The sequence below is a fragment of the Heteronotia binoei genome, chromosome 10 (assembly GCF_032191835.1).
Source record: "Heteronotia binoei isolate CCM8104 ecotype False Entrance Well chromosome 10, APGP_CSIRO_Hbin_v1, whole genome shotgun sequence".
NCBI lineage: Eukaryota > Metazoa > Chordata > Lepidosauria > Squamata > Gekkonidae > Heteronotia > Heteronotia binoei.
Window position 1 is genome coordinate 39255506 of NC_083232.1, and position 19388 is coordinate 39274893.

The 19388-nt window shown below is 46.0% G+C and overlaps 1 protein-coding gene across 12 annotated transcripts in view; it reads left to right on the forward strand.

Annotated features, from left to right (window-relative positions):
- Nucleotides 1-19388, forward strand: part of ADAM22 (ADAM metallopeptidase domain 22) — a 182936-nt gene that overhangs the window by 112292 nt on the left and 51256 nt on the right. For all 12 annotated transcript variants that reach the window (XR_009555881.1, XR_009555882.1, XM_060248462.1 and 9 more), the window contains 6 exons: nt 343-417; nt 15303-15374; nt 16043-16209; nt 17175-17259; nt 18511-18601; nt 18917-18968. Coding sequence is in view for 10 of the 12 variants with exons in the window: in XM_060248462.1 (XP_060104445.1) it covers nt 343-417; nt 15303-15374; nt 16043-16209; nt 17175-17259; nt 18511-18601; nt 18917-18968 (542 nt within the window). In the remaining 2 variants the exon portion in view is untranslated. The remainder of the gene's footprint in view (nt 1-342; nt 418-15302; nt 15375-16042; nt 16210-17174; nt 17260-18510; nt 18602-18916; nt 18969-19388) is intronic.

Genomic DNA, 19388 nt, shown 5'->3' on the forward strand with positions numbered 1-19388 from the left:
TTTGTTACGCAGAAAATGTAGAGGTATTATGTAGTAGAAAGATTGCAGTATTGGATTGGATAACAACCAGTGTTTTAGTATAAGACTTGCCCATCATTCTTTTTCTTTGGAGACATTCCTAAATCTATTATGTTAGAAATGTTAAACTTGTTTATAACCAGCCGAACATTAGAAGGCATGACATATATTTTGATGCTAATTTGGTTGTCCAGAACTACTTTTAGATGCTTTTCTAAATGAGGTCACGATGAAGGAAATAAATTAGCTTTGATGTGATTTGTTCAGAACTGGATGTTTTTCCTCTTGCAGTTTAAACATGTACAGCATCTTACTTTTCTGCAGGTCCATCAGATTCGACATAAGGTTGAAGAGGAAACAAAATATGTTGAGCTAATGATTGTAAATGATCATCTAATGGTGAGGTTTACATATTGGGCTTTTTGAAATCATCAATAATGCAAGTGTTCCTTTTGTGCTTGTAATACATTAACAATAAAGTACCTACTGCAGAATGATTCTAACCATACAGCAGATGTTGTGTAAGTCTGAGCTCTTTGAAGTTATGCCTGGGGTCACTCAGTAGCAGCTTTAAGAAGGACAATCTAGTGAACAGAGATGTTTAAACTTTTCTCATATATAAATTGGTGTTGCTTTGAGAGCCGTCTGTATGCTCTGTCCTGTCCTTGGAAATGTAGTATTGCTGACTGCTTTGTTTGTGCTGAGGTTTGAGAGCACGCCTGTTTGTGACAGGACTTAGTCATGGGAGGCCTATGAAGTAGTTTTGAAGAATGCCTCTGAGCATGTGCAAACTCAGTTTCTCATTGTCAGGGACAGGTATATTTGGAAGTGCTGTGTCATTTTAAAACTAAATGTTATGACCACTGCATTATCAGATGACTGAAAAAAAAAATAGCACAGTGTGCTGTGCTTACCTGTAATTGATTTTTAACTTTCAGTTTAAAAGTTCATATTTGTGCTACAGGTTGCTTTAAGATGACAATTAAAATGATTTCTTTTTGTTAGTGAATGCCACAAGTTGGGGAGGGGGCTGGGACTACAGCAAGAATGAATGTCAAGGGGTTAGGGGAATAGTGCTAAAGGTATGGAGGTAGTTGAGAGGAAGAGGGAAGGAAGTTGAGATAAAGGGAATGGGGAAACGAGGGATAAGTTATCAAAGAAGGGGGTAGATTGACAGAGAAGGAATGGGGGGCAAAAGAGGTGGGAGTAGATTGACATATAAGGGAAAGGGAAGAAAGAGAGGGAAGATTGATAGAGGAAGAGGAAAGAAGGAAGGAAACAAAGATCTGCAATTCTATTTTTCCTTCATAAATAAAATATCTGACCAACAGCTGCTTACTAAACATGCTCTACCTCCCTCTATCTATCCCTTCCCTCTCCAGCCTCCCCCCTCCAGCTAAGGTCAGGCCACTCACCCAGAGCTTCTTTCTAGATCTCATTGTATTTATTCTCACAAATGGGCCTTATTCCTAGTATTTATATAATTAGTGTACTTAATTTAACCTATCTCATGACAGCTTAAAAACAGATTATTAAAAGAGAAGAAAACAGAAAATAAATTAACAGTAACATGTTGCATATAAATAACACTAGCCAACTGTAGAATTAAAAAAGCAGAAGCAAAAGGATTCTTAGATACCACTAAAGTCTTTGAGAACTAGACAAACTTTGCTTTATGCTTTTGCTGATAGAGCAAGGGAAACTTGCATAGAGAAGACAGTTCCAAAGTTCAGACTTTGCCACAGAAAAGGCCCTTCCTCCAGCAGCAGCAGATATCCTGCAAGTGAGGATATCTGATAAAGATCTTGACTGATAAATTTCTGTAGGAGTAGGTGGTCCTTTTGACACAGGCCATTCAGACCTCTGAAAACAACACTTTGAGTCAAACTAGGAAACAAATGTGAAAGCCAGTGTAGAATTTGTAATTTCAAGATTATATGCATGCCCTGGTCTAAAAATTAACTAAAGGAATTCTTTGTGGTGATTCAGAATCAAACTAAACATGTGGAAGGACCTGAGGCTGGATTTCCAGTAATTTCTGGATATCTGAACAGCCATAGGAGTGGAGTATGTGATTGGAATGGGCATCTCAATCATGCCAAAGAAAAAAAAGTCCTGCTGCTTTAACAGAAACTTATATGAGGCATTATTTACGAAGTGATGTTATTTATCTCCAGGGCTTTTTTTTTAGTAGGAACGCACAGGAACACAGTTCCGGCTGGCTTGGTGCCAGGGGTGTGTGACCTAATATGCAAATGAGTTCCTGCTGGGCTTTCTCTACAAAAAAGCCCTGTGCGAAACAATGGTGACACCAGGGGGTGTAGCCTGATATGCAAATGAGTTCCTGCTGGGCTTTTTCTGGGGAAAAAAGCCCAGTTTACCTCTGTGTCATAAAAAGCTTCAATTGCCTTACCACACATTACGCTTCTGTTAGAGGCGCAAGATGTTTTTTCCTCCAGGTTGTTGGCAACTCTGAACAGGTGAGTTTAATTCTTTTTGCTCCAGGCCTTTTCCACTATAGAAATTAGCCTCAGTCACCACCATCCACAGCTATTATTAGCACAAGTGACCCCTGCTCAGAGTATCTGCCCTTTTCCTCTCAGTCCAAACAAGAGAAGGATAGTGTTGGGGAAGTTACGGGGTAGAAGGAATTACGCTCCCAGTACTGGCTTTTTAACATTTAAGAAAATGAACCTGCCACATAACAGATCAATTTCTATCAGAAAACAGAACAGAATTTGGAACAGAGCTAGCTCATCACAGACTTATGAATCAGAAGCCAAGAAGTCCATCCATTCTTCAGACAAATGACTCTTACTTAGGCACTTCTTCATCAAAGGTTATTCTTCAAATTGGATATTGTTGATGATTTCAAGTTTTTTTAGGATTTTGGACTGTGGTTCCTCATGCCGGTTATTTTTGTACAAGTCTACCTTCTCTGTGGAGCTTTTCCACATGCAAGTGTCATTGTATGTTTCATCCAGGAACTTTAAAAAGTAATCTTTCTCCAAATTATTACATAAGACATCTGTTCATGAAATAAAAGGTTATTGATTCTTTTCTTTGCATCCCTGAGAAACAGGAAATAAAGTAGTCAGTCATCTTTTATTCAGTGTACTCTGGGATTATTTGCCCTTCTTGCATTTATGCAGCTATCTAAATTCGAGAGAGCCAACTTGCCAAGGGTATATTTTTTCCTTCATAATGGCTGCCAATTTTAGTTTTGCTGCCAAAATCAGAGGAAAATATCCACTTATAAATCATCAGCAGCACTTATTTATACAATATCAAATATCTAAAAGACTGCTGTAGAGATGAGGGAGAACATGTTTTTAATAAGACACTTTTGTTTTATAAGAGGAGTTTTATTGAAGATTTAGGGTGTAAGAATTTGGGTTTTTTATAATTTTAAAATTGCCTTTCCACTTACAAGTTATGTTGGGGTCCCAAATGTGGTGCCTAGGGGCACCATGGTAACTTCTGACACTTTTCTTGGCAATTGCCAGGTGGTTTTAAAAAGTGGGTGGGGCTTGTGCCCAGTAGGGTAGCTGATTGCACCTTGATATCTGATTGCCTGAGCAGATTTTTTTTAAAAATTTCTTCAGTGGCAGCTGCCACCACAGCACAAAGATCTTCAATGTATGACTGAAAATAAGCTGTGTCTATACAAGCAAAATGAAGAATGTTCATTTTAAAAGGCATTCAGTTAAACAGAGTTTCTGCTGGAAATGTTGCTATTAAAGCTATGCATCATAGAATCATAGATTTGGAAGGTACCTCCAGGGTCATCTAGTCCAACCCACTGCACAATGCAGGAAATTCACAAATACCTCCCCCTAAATTCACAGTATCATTCTGCTCCTTGACATTGTGAGGATAGCTCTGTCTCCTGTGGCAGCCATTTTGTAATTCTGTCCACCATCCTGTCTCAGAATTCCAAAGGTGCTTGTAGAATCAAATAGGCTAGGGACCCTCAAGTTAGATTCTCATAGCAGTGTATATTATAAAATGGTTGGAAAAGCCAGTATTAAAAACTAGCACACGTATGTTGACTGGGTGGGTGGGAGAGAAATCCCTTCAACCCAAAACTCCTCTTCTGACCAGATTCTCCCTTTCCAAAATATTAAGTCCTGGCCCCTGAACAGACCAGCTCCCTCTCTTTCCCTTTCTAACTAATGGTCTGCCAAAATGATATGGGCGTTCCTGGGGACACTGCTATTCTGAAGCAGTCAACTCTTCCCACCTTGGAACTCCTTTTAATGGCGCTTCTTGGGTAGATTCTGGTCAGCTCTACTCTGTTGCAGGGGGACAAGGAGCTCCTGCCTTCTTCCAATGGGGGGAGGCAACTGTAAGGGCAGTTAATGATTAGAAGCAGGCCCCATAGTGCAGTTAAAAGGAATTGCCCAGTAAAAACTCAATGATTGCAGAGATGGTGAGGCGGATGTTGTATTGTCTCTTTCAGCCCTGACTCTCAGCTTTTCTCAGTATTCTGAAGGCAGTGAACATGATTATATCTCAAAAGGCTCGCGTTTCTTGGGATCTTTAAAATGACAAAGTCGTAAAATTTTTTTTGCATATCTAGGGAGTCATCTGATGTTACAGAAGTCTCAGCCTTGTCTGTGGGCAGACTTTGTTTACTGCCTTGATGACAGGCATATGGCAACAGGCCAGTCTGCATTGCTACAGTAGTCTGTGGAATGGCCACCAGGATTTTCAGACAGATGCCATTTTGTGAGTTTTCTGCAAGAAACTCAACTTCAAGACTCATAGGGCCTGATTCAGGTCAGCATTATAGCATGTGAGAAAGGGGAGGCTTAAGCTCCCCCCCTCCCGTTTTTCTGATTTGAAATAGGTGACCACTATGTGCCCTGTTAAGGGTTCCATGTGTAACCCAATGGTGCATGTACAGCCACTGACAGAGTAAATAGTGGCTCTCCAGAGATATTTCAGATCTGAAAGATGGCAAAGTTGTAAATTTTTTTTTGCATATCTAGGGAGTCATCTGATGGTTTAAGCTCTGCCTACTCGCACCCAAAGCCCCAGTCCAAATTGGACCCTACAACTCTCAGAGTTGCATTCCCAGCAGGCAACCCACAAAACTGAAAATCCTAGCTGCTGATCTGGAGACATCCATAATATATAGTCTGGCCTCATGAAGTTTTCTGTAAAAAGCAGGGGTGGAATTCTCGCAGGAGCTCCTGTGCGTATTAGGCCACACACACCTGATGTAGCCAACCCTCCAAGAGCTTACAAAAAAGAGCACTGTAAGCTCTTAGAGGATTGGCTACATCAGGCATGTGTAGCCTAATATGCAAAGGAGCTCCTGCGAGAATTCCACCCTGCCAAAAAAGAAATAATACTATAAAATGATACCAACAATTCATTTTACCAAGCTTTTAGGGATATTTCCCCATCTATTAGTTTTTCTTTTTTTTTTTTCTTTTTTTTTTCAGTTCAAAAATTTTATTGAAATAGAAAGGATCATACCAACAAGTAGTAGCGGAAGGCGCTGATTATCTAAACGAGACGTAAATTAACAAAGGCACATCACGGATGGTAACAGGGTATGATCCAAGAAAATATATAGGGTGCAACAATTTTATCAATTAACAACATTGCCCCCCCAGTCGGAAAGAAGAGGCAGACACAATTGTTGGGTTTAAAACCGGGCCGCTTTATTAAAGTTAACAAGTATAACTGGCAGGGGGGGGAAACCATACCAGACAAGCCCTGGGGTCAACACCTGGACCCCGCCTTGTCTAAAGGGCGAGCCACCCTGCCCCCAGCACAAACCCGCCGAAATCGGGTTGTAACTGAGCGGCCAGGCCTCCAGCCATCACCAACCGGGCTGGCATCGATCCCCATGGAAAGATCCACCCAGGTGAGGCTCCCTGTGATCTGCATCACCGTACTGAGCCGTTTAGCCCATCTACGGTTCCTGCAGACCACCGCACCGACGGTGCTAGGCCATAGGTGCTCCCCTGGGAAACCCTGTGGCCAAACCTCATCCAGCCTGCGACCAAACAAAAACTTAATCAAACCTAACCTACTAGGCAGTACAAGGTAGGCGAAAAACACCCCCACATAGGCCAATTGAGTGGGAGTGAAAAAATTCCTACCTGGCCCCAAAAGGCGACCGGCATACACCTGTACTGCCAAAAGGGGAGGGTGGGCGGGCAGAGAGCCGAAAACAAACTGCGTGGAGAGGCGGGAACCGGGGCTTATAAAGCCCCAGCTCCACGCCTCACTGAACACCCGTATGTCGGGTGATCGAGCTGCCCCTCCCTCCTTCCGGTGAGGCAACGACGGCCCCCAGCCTATGGCCAGCAAGCTGGCTCGGCTGGGAAAGGGCCGGACATTGCCCCCCCAGTCGGAAAGAAGAGGCAGACACAATTGTTGGGTTTAAAACCGGGCCGCTTTATTAAAGTTAACAAGTATAACTGGCAGGGGGGGGAAACCATACCAGACAAGCCCTGGGGTCAACACCTGGACCCCGCCTTGTCTAAAGGGCGAGCCACCCTGCCCCCAGCACAAACCCGCCGAAATCGGGTTGTAACTGAGCGGCCAGGCCTCCAGCCATCACCAACCGGGCTGGCATCGATCCCCATGGAAAGATCCACCCAGGTGAGGCTCCCTGTGATCTGCATCACCGTACTGAGCCGTTTAGCCCATCTACGGTTCCTGCAGACCACCGCACCGACGGTGCTAGGCCATAGGTGCTCCCCTGGGAAACCCTGTGGCCAAACCTCATCCAGCCACCGCCAATGCCAAGCCTCTGCTTAGGCATTAGCGCCCCAACGGGTGGCCCAGAGCCAGCCGCACCCCCTGCCGAATTTCCTCCAAAAAGGCCCGGTTACCCAAGTCAGACAGATGCACCCCATCCGGCCGATACAGGTCCCCTTGGTTGACCCGTATGGCCGGATGAGGCAGAAAAATACCTAATCCATCCTCCATGGCCTTCTGAATGGCCCTATTGGCCTTACGTCTGGCCCGTTCAATTCCCCCTGGCGAGAAGGCGTGCCTCCACACAATGCGCGGCAAAATTGCCGACCAAACCAATATAACCCCCGGCCACCTGCGCCGAATTTCGCGGAGGTCAGCCAGCGCCTGCTGGGAGAGGGCCTTCCCCCGCAGCAATCCCAAGTCGTTCCCTCCCAAGTGAACGACAAGAATGTGTGGAGGCAACGCCCTCCGTTCCCTGAATAACAGTGGCATGATCCCGGGCCAGCGCAGCCCCCGACGACCCAGCCATTCCACAGTGGCCCACGCACTGAGACCCAGCTGGGTGCCCACCGGAGAACGTCTGGCGAAATGGGCAGCCCAGAAAACCATGCTGTGCCCGCAGATGAGAACCCGCCTTCTCTCACCCCGAGCCACAGCACCTGAAAAAACAAACAACTGTCAGCATAACAAAACAACATGCAGTCAACCAACTCCCCCCACCTACCCACTAGGTGACCAGGGGGCGAACATAGGACTTATACGCCGCCGACCGCCATCGGCCGATATGCCGAATGGCAGAGGGTGTATAGCCCATAGAAGCGGCTGTGGAGGCCGCCCCGATCCGGAAGGAATGCGTCCCAAATTTGACGCCAGAAAGACCCAATCGGACTAGGGCCTTGCTTGTAACCGACCAGAACTGATATTTGGTAAGAGGGGAACCATCCTCATGTCTAAGGAACGGACCCTGGACCCCGCCCCTGAGCTGGGCGTAGTGGCGAACGGCCCTGACCGGACATAATTCCTGTAATGCACACCTGCCGATCGTGATGATGGTTCCCTTCTGCCTCTGATCAGTCTTGGACCGCCGAATTGTCAAAACCAGTTGACTATTGGTGATTTTTACGTCTCCGGATTGGAGCGCCCTCCCAGAAGTGTCGGCCTTTGACTGCACAACCAGCTCGCTTACGCGCAGGGCCCCAAAGAAGGCCAACAACGAGGCGGCATGGAACAATGCCGCCTCGAATGAGGAAGAGCAGACACTGGGCCAACCCCCAAATAGTCCACTAAGGACAGACGGCGAAATAGGCTGTCTGTCGTCTACCGGCCGGACCCGCTCACGTGCCCAACCCTCTAACATCTTCCTAATTCTAAAGTCCCCTGTGAACTCTGGGTATCCGCGAACCTTGCTGTCGAAGGCCAGTGCTGCCAACTGTCCCCTTATAGTTTTCAACCCCAAGCCTCTTTCCTTCTGATGCACGCAAAATTGCATAATGTGCTCCACAGGGGCAGGCCAACAATCCGGGAGTGCGCAAGCACTCCTAAACTCACCGAACTGAGCGGACGCTCTAGCATACGCCCTCCTCGTACTGGGGGCTAGTGCCAACTGAATGGCCCTACCGGCTTCCTTTTCCCAAGCCTCCAGAGCTCCGCGGGCATTTCCGCCGGGCATGGATCTGCCTCTGGGGCCAACTGCCGGAAACGCTCCATCTGTTGGCGAGACAGAGCATCCGCCACACCATTGCACACGCCCGGTACGTGCCTGGCCAGGAATAAAACATTCAACCGGAGGCAACGCAGGGTAAAAAACCTGACCAGATTCATAACCGCGACCGATTTGGACGTCAAGGAATTGATAACATGTACCACAGCCATGTTATCACACCAAAACAAAACTGAATGGTTGGCAAGCTGCTCACCCCAGAGGCAAACTGCCACCAAGATGGGGAAAAATTCCAGAAACGTGAGATCCCTGCAGAGCCCACTATCCAACCATTCAGCGGGCCATTGCTCAGCGCACCAATGGCCCCTAAAGTACACCCCAAACCCACTAGCACCGGACGCATCAGAGGAGACCTGGAGCTCCGCTTCAATCTTCAGGTCTTCCCTCCAGAAAGAAACCCCGTTAAAGGATTCCAGAAACACCTCCCAAACCTCAAGGTCAGCTCTCATACCAGCAGTGACTCGGACCCTATGGTGAGGGAGGCGCAGCCTGCCCATAGCGTCGCACAAGCGTCGCAGGAAGGCCCTGCCGGGGGCCACCACTTTGCAGGCAAAATTGAGGTGGCCCACAACTTGTTGCAGTTCTAACAGGGAAACCTTCCGCTGTCCTCTCAAAGTGGCCAACCGGCCCTTAAGATCAGAAACCTTAACCTCCGGCAAACGCGATGTCTGCCGGTGAGTATCCAGTTCTATACCCAGAAAAGTGAGGACTGTGCTAGGGCCCTCGGTTTTTTCATGTGCCAATGGCACCCCAAGTTCGAGGGCTAACTCTTGGAATGAGCTTAACAACCTGGCGCATTGATCTGATCCCGCTGGACCTACGAAAAGGTAGTCGTCCAGGTAATGCGCCGTGTCGTTAACCCCAGTCCTGTGCCTGAGCGCCCATTCCAAAAAGGAACTGAATCGCTCGAACGCAGCACAAGAAATGGAGCAGCCCATCGGCAGTGCCCGGTCCATGTAAAATTTTCCTCCAAAGGAAAACCCCAACAGCTCAAAGTCCTCGGGGTGGACCGGCAAGAGGCGGAATGCAGACTTAATGTCGCATTTCGCTAACTCCGCCCCAACTCCACAGCCGCGAACTACTTTGACCGCTTGGTCAAAGGAAGTATAGCGCACTGTGCAAAGCTCCTCAGGTATAGCATCGTTTACCGATGCTCCCCTAGGATAGGACAAATGGTGAATAATCCTATACTCACCCACTGCCTTCTTGGGCACCACCCCCAACGGGGATACCCTCAAAGTAGGGACAGGCGGTGCGTCGAAGGGGCCAAGGACCCTGCCTTCAAGGCATTCCTTAGCTATTTTATCCCTGACCACATGCTCAAGCCCAACCACTGACCTTAGGTTGGGGGCTAAAAAGGGGGCCCTAGGCCCCCTGTATGGGATCCGGAAACCCAGAGTAAACCCCTCCAGTAAATATCTAGCATCCGCCCTGCACGGGTATGCCGCCAACAGTTTACTGAGAGCCGGCAGGCGGATGGGGCTGGGGCCCTTTTCCAGGTGGCTGCGGGCCACCGCCGCCACCACCGGGGCGCCTACCGCCCGCTCCAGGCTTTGATCTGCTGCAGGCGGACAGTGCGTGGGCTCCCCCGCAGAGCGGGCATTCATGGCGGAATTTGCAGGGTTTCCTAGGGCACACGCCCTTGGATGCAAACTCCCAACACAACAACCGGGTTTGAACCGGCTGGCCCGCGGCAACGCGGGCACCTGTGGTAGTCTGCTGCTGTTGCGATTTGTGCACTAAATGGCCACTATCGGACCTATCCCCAGCATTTGGTTTCGCCGGGGCCATCAGCTGCAACCACAGCTGTTGGTTTATTTGGTCCCATGGCATGCCGGGATTAACAGCGGGCCTCATCCTAAAGGCTTCGTCGTACTGCAGCCATGCTGCACCGACGAAGTCCGTGTAAGCCCTATACACGATGTCCATATATTGAAAGAGGGCAGCCGCCCGAGCCGGCTGTGCCCTTGCGATGACACCGGCATAAATCAGAAATCCAGGCAACCAGTTTGCCCAAGCCCTGTCTACCTTCCTACGCTTTAGCTTCTCCTTCTCCCTATCGTCGAGCTCATCCTTACTCTTCTTCTCGAGCTCACGGAACAGTAGACTAAACACATCCACATACTCCCCGCGGAGAATTTTCTCCCGCGTGGCCGCCGTCAAGTGATCCCCCAAAGGTAGGGATGTGTCACCATAAGGGAGAGAGTGAAAGGGGATACTTGCATAGGGGTTCGGGGGATAAAACCACCCGCCCCCTTGAGCTGCTGGCCAAGCCCCCTGTAATTGAGCCCACTGCTGCCCACCCCATGGCAAAATGCCAGGTGTGGGCAGGGGGGCAGGGGCCGCAGGTGGCGCCACCGCGTCCACATGCTGACCCGTGGGAGACAAAACCGCATTGGAAAGCAAACTGGGTGTATGGAAACCCCAAGCACCTGGCTGAACCGGGGGCCGCTGCTCACTAGCTCCCATCAACCCGGGTCCCCACCCGCCCACACCTGTCCCCAGCGGTTGGGGGGGCGGCTGAATGGGTCCCCAAGGCCAACCCTGAACCGGCAAAATAAGGGGCTTACCCCCGTCACTTGGCAAGACGCCCGAAACTCCAAGGGGCTGCGGTCCCCCGCTGCCAGAAGAACCGTCCCCCGATGGCACGCCCGACGGGCCTTCTCCTGGGTCCTCCTCCTGGTCCGGCTCCAACGGCGTTTCAGGCTCAGCCGGCCCACCCTGAAAAGCAGACAGCCGTGCAAGCAGTTCTGATTCGAAGGTCAGCCGCGCCGACCGGCCGGTGGCACGGCGACGCCCTTCCCAAATGGGTGCACCCCTAGCCACACGCTCCTGTTCAAGGGCATCCAACTGACTCATAATAGCGCGGCGAACCTGCTCGCTCTGCCCCTGCTCCTCAGCTGGGGCTCCCTGTTGACCCCGCCCCCGGGGCGGGCGGGCGGGCTGCTTGCCCTTGGATTTGCCCTGCCCCTTTTTTGGTGCCATAGTGTGATGATGAACCGTGAATAGCAAATGCTGGTATTAACCCGCCACTAAAGGCTCCTTTCAGTCCAACCCCCTCTACTGATATGAGGAGATGAAGAGGTGGTCAATGGGGTAGGCCCCAGCCACCAAGCCCAGCCCAAACGCAGGCACCAACCCCTACAACTCACCACCAACACAGGGAGGAGGAGGGGGGGGGTGTACTACAGAAAGCCAGCACCAGGAAGGTGAAGCAGTGAGCTAGAAACTATTCCACCTGGAGAATTAACGCAAGGGAGGGGGGGGGAAGAAGTCCACCGCCCCCACCAGCAGGACCAGAGGCAACCCAGGCAAACTAGGTATCGATGGGGCCTAAGGACGCCCAGGGGAAGGCAACCGTCGTCACTGGCCAGCCGCTTGCGCTACAGAGGAACCAGGGGCCGCTTCGCGCTGCCCTGAATGGGGCTAGCCCAAGAAAAGAAGGAATGCCCAACGATTGCCCGAGATTGGCCCGACCCCCAAGGGGCCCTGTAAGGAAGCGTCTGCGCCGCCCGTTCAGCCCAAGCCGCCCCCCAAGCCCAAGTAATACAGCCTGGTCCGGACAGACGTCCTAGCCGCCGCAAGCGCGTCTCGCCGCGCGAAGCACAACGCCGCCAAACAGCTGATGTGCTGAGAAGCCAGCCGCGCTCAAACCGCCGCCGCCGAACAGCTGATCCACCGGATGGCCTCCTGCAAGCGCGCGGTCTCTAGCTGCCCAGGCCCCGACCCTGCTGCAGCTCGACCCACGTGGCTCTCCACAGAGAGCCGAAAACAAACTGCGTGGAGAGGCGGGAACCGGGGCTTATAAAGCCCCAGCTCCACGCCTCACTGAACACCCGTATGTCGGGTGATCGAGCTGCCCCTCCCTCCTTCCGGTGAGGCAACGACGGCCCCCAGCCTATGGCCAGCAAGCTGGCTCGGCTGGGAAAGGGCCGGACATAACCACAAAACCTATGGGAAAAAGGAGATGATCCCATTTTGTAGTTTGCTGTTTCATATTCTTTGCATGGTTTGCTTTTATCTCCCATAGTGCATTTGTCTGCTTCTTAGTTTTGAAGGTCATCTATAAGAATGATTGCTAAATCTCATCTTTTCACTTATCTGTTGTTTCCAGATTTTAGAAACTAATAGTCTTTAGTTGTTGTTTTTTTTGCCAGTCACATGAGATTTGCCATCTTCTAATCATAGATGTTCCCCAAGGCCCTGTGAACCACTTATTGATGCACTTCAAAGAGAACCCACTATAACACATGAGCTTGGCAGTATTTTATGATTCCAGTTATGTAGAAAACATAATTATAATTTTTACTTTTCCCTGATGTGCTGATGAGGAACATCTTTTTGTGTCTGTCACAACAGCAACGGGGTTTTCATCATGACAAAATCTTTATATGGAAAGGTATTCCATATAGCTTGCTAAGTGATGAGTCAAATGTATGGGTGGAAGTTTTTTATTTTTTGCATTATTCATAGTCCACCTTTCTCATTGAGCCTCAAGGCAAGTCATGCAGTGTAAACCACTGCAGTCAGTAGAATAAGATATTTGATGAGCAAAGTAATAGGAGTATGATTACAGAAACCTGAAACAATGCATACATGTATTGTTTATTTAGGATACTTCTGTGCTGCCCCTTCAGACTTCTACTCAAAACAGCTTACAGTTATTTTATTTATTTATTTCCGAAAATTTATATTCTGCCCTTTCCCGTGAGGGAAACCAACAATAAAGCATCAGTACAATTAAACAATTAAAACCATTAAAACCACAAATCAGAATTAATTTAGGACATCCTGGATAGTGTAAACATATAAGGCATAATTAATCTAGGCAACTTAGATTGCCCAAAGCTATCAGCAGTATCAACCCCAGTCAGGTGGCAGTCATTGCTGGGAGGCTAGTTAGATGGTGTAATAAGATGATGAGGATGCCCGCTTGCCTCAACCATAGGCCTGGCGGAACAGCTCCGTTTTGCAGGCCCTCTGGAATGGCAACAAATCTGGAAGGGCCCGAATCTCTTAGGGAGCTGATTCCACCAGGCTGAGGCAAGCCGGACGTCCTTTGGGCCTGGGATGGTCAGAAGTTGATGACTGGCTGATCGTAATGGCCTTCTGGGCTCATATGTTAAAATGTAAGAATGAAAAAGTCTTTAAAAACAAGCAATTGGACATAAATAACGTTAAAATTATCCTTCAAACAGAAGCAAACCATTAAAAAAGTGGTAAAATAAACCACGTAATGAAAATTAAGAAAGCTCAAGACAATGCATCCACCTGGATTGTATTGAGACCTATGTTTCCTGTCTCATTACCAATACTGACTTATCCATGCCTACTACCTCTCTGCATCTCACACCTAATCCAATGACTCCTTCTATTGCCATTTGCCTGCTAATGTCACTTGGCATCTGAAACCAACACGGCTGCCTGCTTGGATCTATATCTGAAGAAGTGAGCAGTAACTCATGAAAGCTCATCCCCTACCACAATTTTTGTTAGTCTTTAAGATGCTGCTGGATTCTTACTTTTCTGTTGCTACAAACAAACTAACATGGCTACCCAGCTTAATCTATCTTCATGTAATTAAAAATCTGAGTGAAAAGATGTGTTTGGGTCTGACACCTGAAAGAAAATAAGGAGCCAGGTGATCCTCAAGGGAGAGAGCATGTAGTAACAATTTTTGATTTCTGATACATGATGTCAGGAGACATTAACTTTTAAAATGTTACATTGGTTCCTTTGGGACTTCAGAATATTTTACTTTATGAAAGAAAAAAACCCAATGAATTGGTTGGCATGTATTATCTGTAAAGAGGAGTACAGTTAAAACATGACTTTGTACCCTGACCTGGATAACCCAGGCAAGACTGATCTTGTTGGATAGCACAGGAAAGCCCAATCTCGTCAGAACTTTGGCAAGTACTTGGATGGGAGACCTCCTTGAAATACCAGGCAGGGGGAGTCTTTATTCAGTCACCTCTCTGAATATCCTCCATGTCCCCAGTGGGGATCATTCACCAGAGGTCACCATGACGTCCAGGTGCACACGCATGTGCACATACACACATGGAAATACCCCTCTCCAAAAACCACAGCTCTGTGAAACACAGCCTGTGTACTAATAACAAACAGGAGTTTGCAAGAAAAAACATATCTGAAGCCAAAAAAACATCAGCTTAATGTGTTTCATTATTTAACAGATAACATCATGGACATATGCACTATCATGTCTGCTAGCAAACAGATAAAATGCCACTACTTCAAGGTCATATTTTGGAACACTGCAATGGCATAGCTGTTGGAACAGGAGGTGGCGGTGGCTACAAGCATAGGCAGCTTCAAGAGGGGATTGGATAAGCATATGGAGCAGGGGTCCATCAGTGACTATTAGTCACAGCCTACTGTTGGAACTCTCTGTCTGGGGCAGTGATGTTCTGTGTTCTTGATGCACAGTGGGAGGGCTTCTAGCCCCACTAGTGGACCTCCTGATGGCACTTGGGTTTTTTTGGCTACTGTGTGACACTGAATGTTGGACTGGATGGGCCATTGGTTTGACCCAACATGGCTTCTCCTTTGTTCTTATCACTCAGAATACTGTACTATCAGGCTGCTAATTTTCTTTCAAATTAGTGCTATTCTGTTTGTTTTCTTACTACCTTTTTGTTGAATGTATTGGCCACCAAATACATTTAACCTTCATAGTTACCACTGTAAATAAACAGAACAATATTAATTGTTGATTCGTTTGCCACTCACAAGCAAGCAACTCCTTTTGATAAAGGTATTTCGAATGGAAACTGTATTTTAAGAATATTTTTAGAATTTGTTTTTCTTTGTTTCTCAGTTCAAAAAGCACCGATTATCAGTTGTCCTCACAAACAACTTTGCTAAATCAGTAGTGAACGTGGCAGATTCCGTAAGTATAACTAACAGCTGCTGTCCTAGATATACTGTGAGTCTTATCATAAGGAATGTAATTTCAGGACAGAGTGAGAGAGAAAGATAGCAACAACATCTTTATTCATCAGTGTCAATTCAGCCAGACTCTTAAGGATAGATGAAGTCACTCTTATCTGGGAGAACCGGGTTTGATTCTCCACTTGCACCAGCTAGCATGGCCTTGGGTCAGCCATAGCTCTGGCAGAGATTGTCCTTGAAAGGGCAGCTGCTGTGAGAGCCCTCTCCAGCCCCACCCACCTCACAGGATGTCTGTTATGGGGGAGGAAGGTAAAGGAGATTGTGAGCTGTTCTGAGACTCTTCGGAGTGGAGGGCGGGATATAAATCCAATATCATCTTCTTATCTCAGTAGAGCCATTCCTGCTTTTCATGTTATTGTTATCATGAAATATCTTGCTGAATCAAAGCCATGATTTTTTAATATAAACGTTTGTTTCTTTTTTCTTTTTAAATGACCTTTAAATATATTCTAATATCTAGGCCTTGATCACAGTGTATTCAACCTGTTATAAAGGAGATTACAATTGTATTTCATTAATGTAATGTTCTTTATGCTCTGTATATATTTTAAAAGAGGCAAAAGTTACTGTGGTGTTTGCTGATTGTTTGATTTGTTAATATGCCAGATTTATAAAGAACAACTCAACACCAGGATAGTATTGGTTGCTATGGAAACCTGGGGTACTGATAACAAATTCACCATATCCGAAAACCCACTGGTGACTCTGCGTGCATTTATGAAATACAGGAGGGATTTTATCAAAGAGAAAAGTGATGCAGTTCATCTTTTTTCGTACGTAATGTTGTGGAGCTTTTTGTTACTGTTTGGAATGGAGTTCTAACTCTCTCTTTCTGTTGTTAGTACTGACTGACACATTTTTCCATGTGTTCTTGTAAGGTGACTGAACAAAGCACACAGGAAAGAGCCTAGGAAATAAAATAAAGCTATGTTTTCATTGTTCTGTAATTCCAGCTTTTTAGTACCCAGGCCCAAACAGCAATTTCTGTAAACATCCTCTGAGGTAATCTGTTTCTGCTAAAGTAGCTTAGATTAAACCCCAAGTTCACCTGTACTCTATTTCAAAGTCCAAATCAAAACAGGCAGCAGCAGACATATTTGCTTAAACCCAATCCTTTTGTAAAGCTGACAGACAGAGGATTTCTAGCACCAACTGGGTAAGCACTAAGCAACCTGCCCACCTCAGTCCGTGATTTACTACAAACTGCTCCTTCAGATACTTGTTTGCTCAGATGAATTCTGATACAGAGAAAGTGATGTGGTTTGTAGAGAAGTACTTGGAGAGTGCATTGAAGCAGGGCTAGATGTTTGTACTGATCTAATATGCTTATGACTGCCTTCCCTAGGAGTAATACTGGCATAATAAGTATCTTCTGTTTTTCGTAGTTGACTGACACTTTATGATAGCATTTTTCTAATCCTATTCTATTTGGGAGCTTCACAACAGTCCAAGAGCCCTGGTGGAGCACATGTGGTTCCTACAAGCAGCACTGAAATTATGCAGATAATAATATGGAACTCTGTTAGTTTACACAGTGTGCAGATAAAAACATGAAACAGAGTGCACTGACCACTCAGAGATACATTTTTCCATGCCCACAATAACCTCCTCCCATGTGTTCACTTTATTATCATAGTGTTTAGTCAACCGAGTGGGAAGCCCTCAGACACATCTGTTTGGAACAGTTGAGTTTTTAGATTGCCGTTGTTTTCTAATTGTTTCCTTCTGTTTTTTAAAGAGGGAGTCAGTTTCAAAGCAGTCGCAGTGGGGCAGCTTACATTGGTGGAATTTGCTCATTACTGAAAGGTGGAGGTGTGAATGAAGTAAGTCTTCAAAGTTCTAGAAATACAAACTGGTGCAGTGATTTCAGCATTTCACTAAATATTTTGACAAAGCCATCTCTTGTTCTGTGTTCATTGCACAGTGTAATGCTCTGTTCTAGGAAGTTTCAAGAACCAATCCCATTTATGTCCTTGGATTCTAGAGTTCTTCAGGCCAGAGAGAAAATGCACTCATCGTAAATGATCTTACCTCTAGATTTCTACCAGTTTGTTTTGGCCCAAATATAATGAAAACATGAAGAGCTGACTTAGAAATTGATAAACTTCTTGTAATGGGAAGCCAGCTACCACCTTTCTGTATCTTTAGAGTTCCTGCACTGGGCATTTGAGAAAAGTGCTCAAGACCCTTTTCTATTCCACCTTTTAAAGAACAATTTCAGAATTCATTTTAAATTTCAATTTCAATTGCAAATTGCACTTACAATTGCAAAAGGCTCCCTGAACTCCCAAAGAAAGAATGATGCTTGATAATTCTGACACTTAACTGATACCGTTTTCGCACACAGCTTACCACGCGGTCATGTTCCTGTTCTCTCCGCAGCGTCTGTCGGATTTCCCACTATCTGCGCCGGAGTTACAGGAAGTGCTGTGGATTTTGCGTAGCAAACATAAACTTGGTTTTAGTGGTTTACGTTTGCTATGCAAAATCCGCAGCACTTTCTATACCTCCGGCGCAGATAGTGGGAAATCCGATGGATGCTTCGGAGAGAACAGGAACGTGACCGCGTGGTAAGCTGTGTGCAAAAACAGTCTGAGAATCTGTGCATGGCATAATTGGGCAATATACTGCAGTTGATACTTTCACCTATACCTCTCCAGAATCTGAGCATCTGCAGGCAATTTGCTTAGCCTTCAGTAGTGCCATCTAAAGCAGAGTTATACTCTTCCAAGTATATTGAAGTCAATGGACTTATAAGAATGTAACTCTAATTAGGACTGCACTGTTATAAAACTTAAGTGCTGTAAGCAAAATTAAGAATGGCTTCAGATGGACTTTCCCTTGTGTCTGTTGTTGTAATGTAATAGTGAATGTTATTTGTTCTAAAAGTAACTTTCCTTATATCTTTTTGTTTGTTTGGTGTTCATCAGCAACTGACAGGTTAACCTGTGAACTGAATGCTACAGCATCATTTTTACTTCAGGACAATTATTAGAAAATCTGTTTAGAAAGATGTGCTTGAAGTTTGACATCTTGCTCCCAAAGCAATTACTGTCTTTTTCCTCCCCTTTCAGTTTGGAAAATCTGATTTAATGTCCGTTACGTTGGCACAGTCCTTAGCTCACAATCTTGGTATTTTTTCGGACAAAAGAAAACTGCAAAGTGGTAAGGTTTTTCAAATGAGTATGGCTATTCTTCTCTCCCCCCCCCCAATCCTTTTCTAAACCTTCTCTGGTTCCCTTTTTCAGTCTCTATGGTTTTTCATGTTTGTTTTTAAGAAACTTTTCTGTGAAGAAAATCCATCTGAATTTTTGGTTGGAAAAAACCTTTTGTTAAATATCGCATGGGGATATTTCAGTGGGAACACAGTTCAGTAATTTTATTCCACTTTATTTATTTAAAATATTTCTTTAAAATAGAAGTTTGTGTCAAAATAATTGTAAAGGTCAAATTGAGTGTGACTTATTTGTTTATTTTTAGGTGAGTGTAAATGTGAGGATACATGGTATGGATGCATAATGGGAGACACTGGGTAAGGCATTTAATTAGGAAAATTGTCATAAAATGAAAATGTAAATTAATGGATGGTAGGGTGTGAAAAAAGCAACTATGCTGAATATATGGCCTCAATTGCATTCAGGCACTTAAAGTTACTAAAATAAACTATATATATGCACACTTTTAAGCTGACATTGGCTTTAGTTGTATTACACTTATATAAGTCATCACCAAATCACAATGACAGAATTATTTTAATAACCACAAAATGATGCCTTATTATTCTCTAAAGAAGCTACATGGTATGAAATGATTGACGTTTATGCTTTTGTAGAATATATGAGTTGGATCCCACCAGTTCTCTCTCCCCCTCCCCCCATTCTTATCCAGTTCTGGTGTATTACAGGCCACAGCCATATGGCTTTTGTGCATAGAAGTCCCATTATTCTAATCA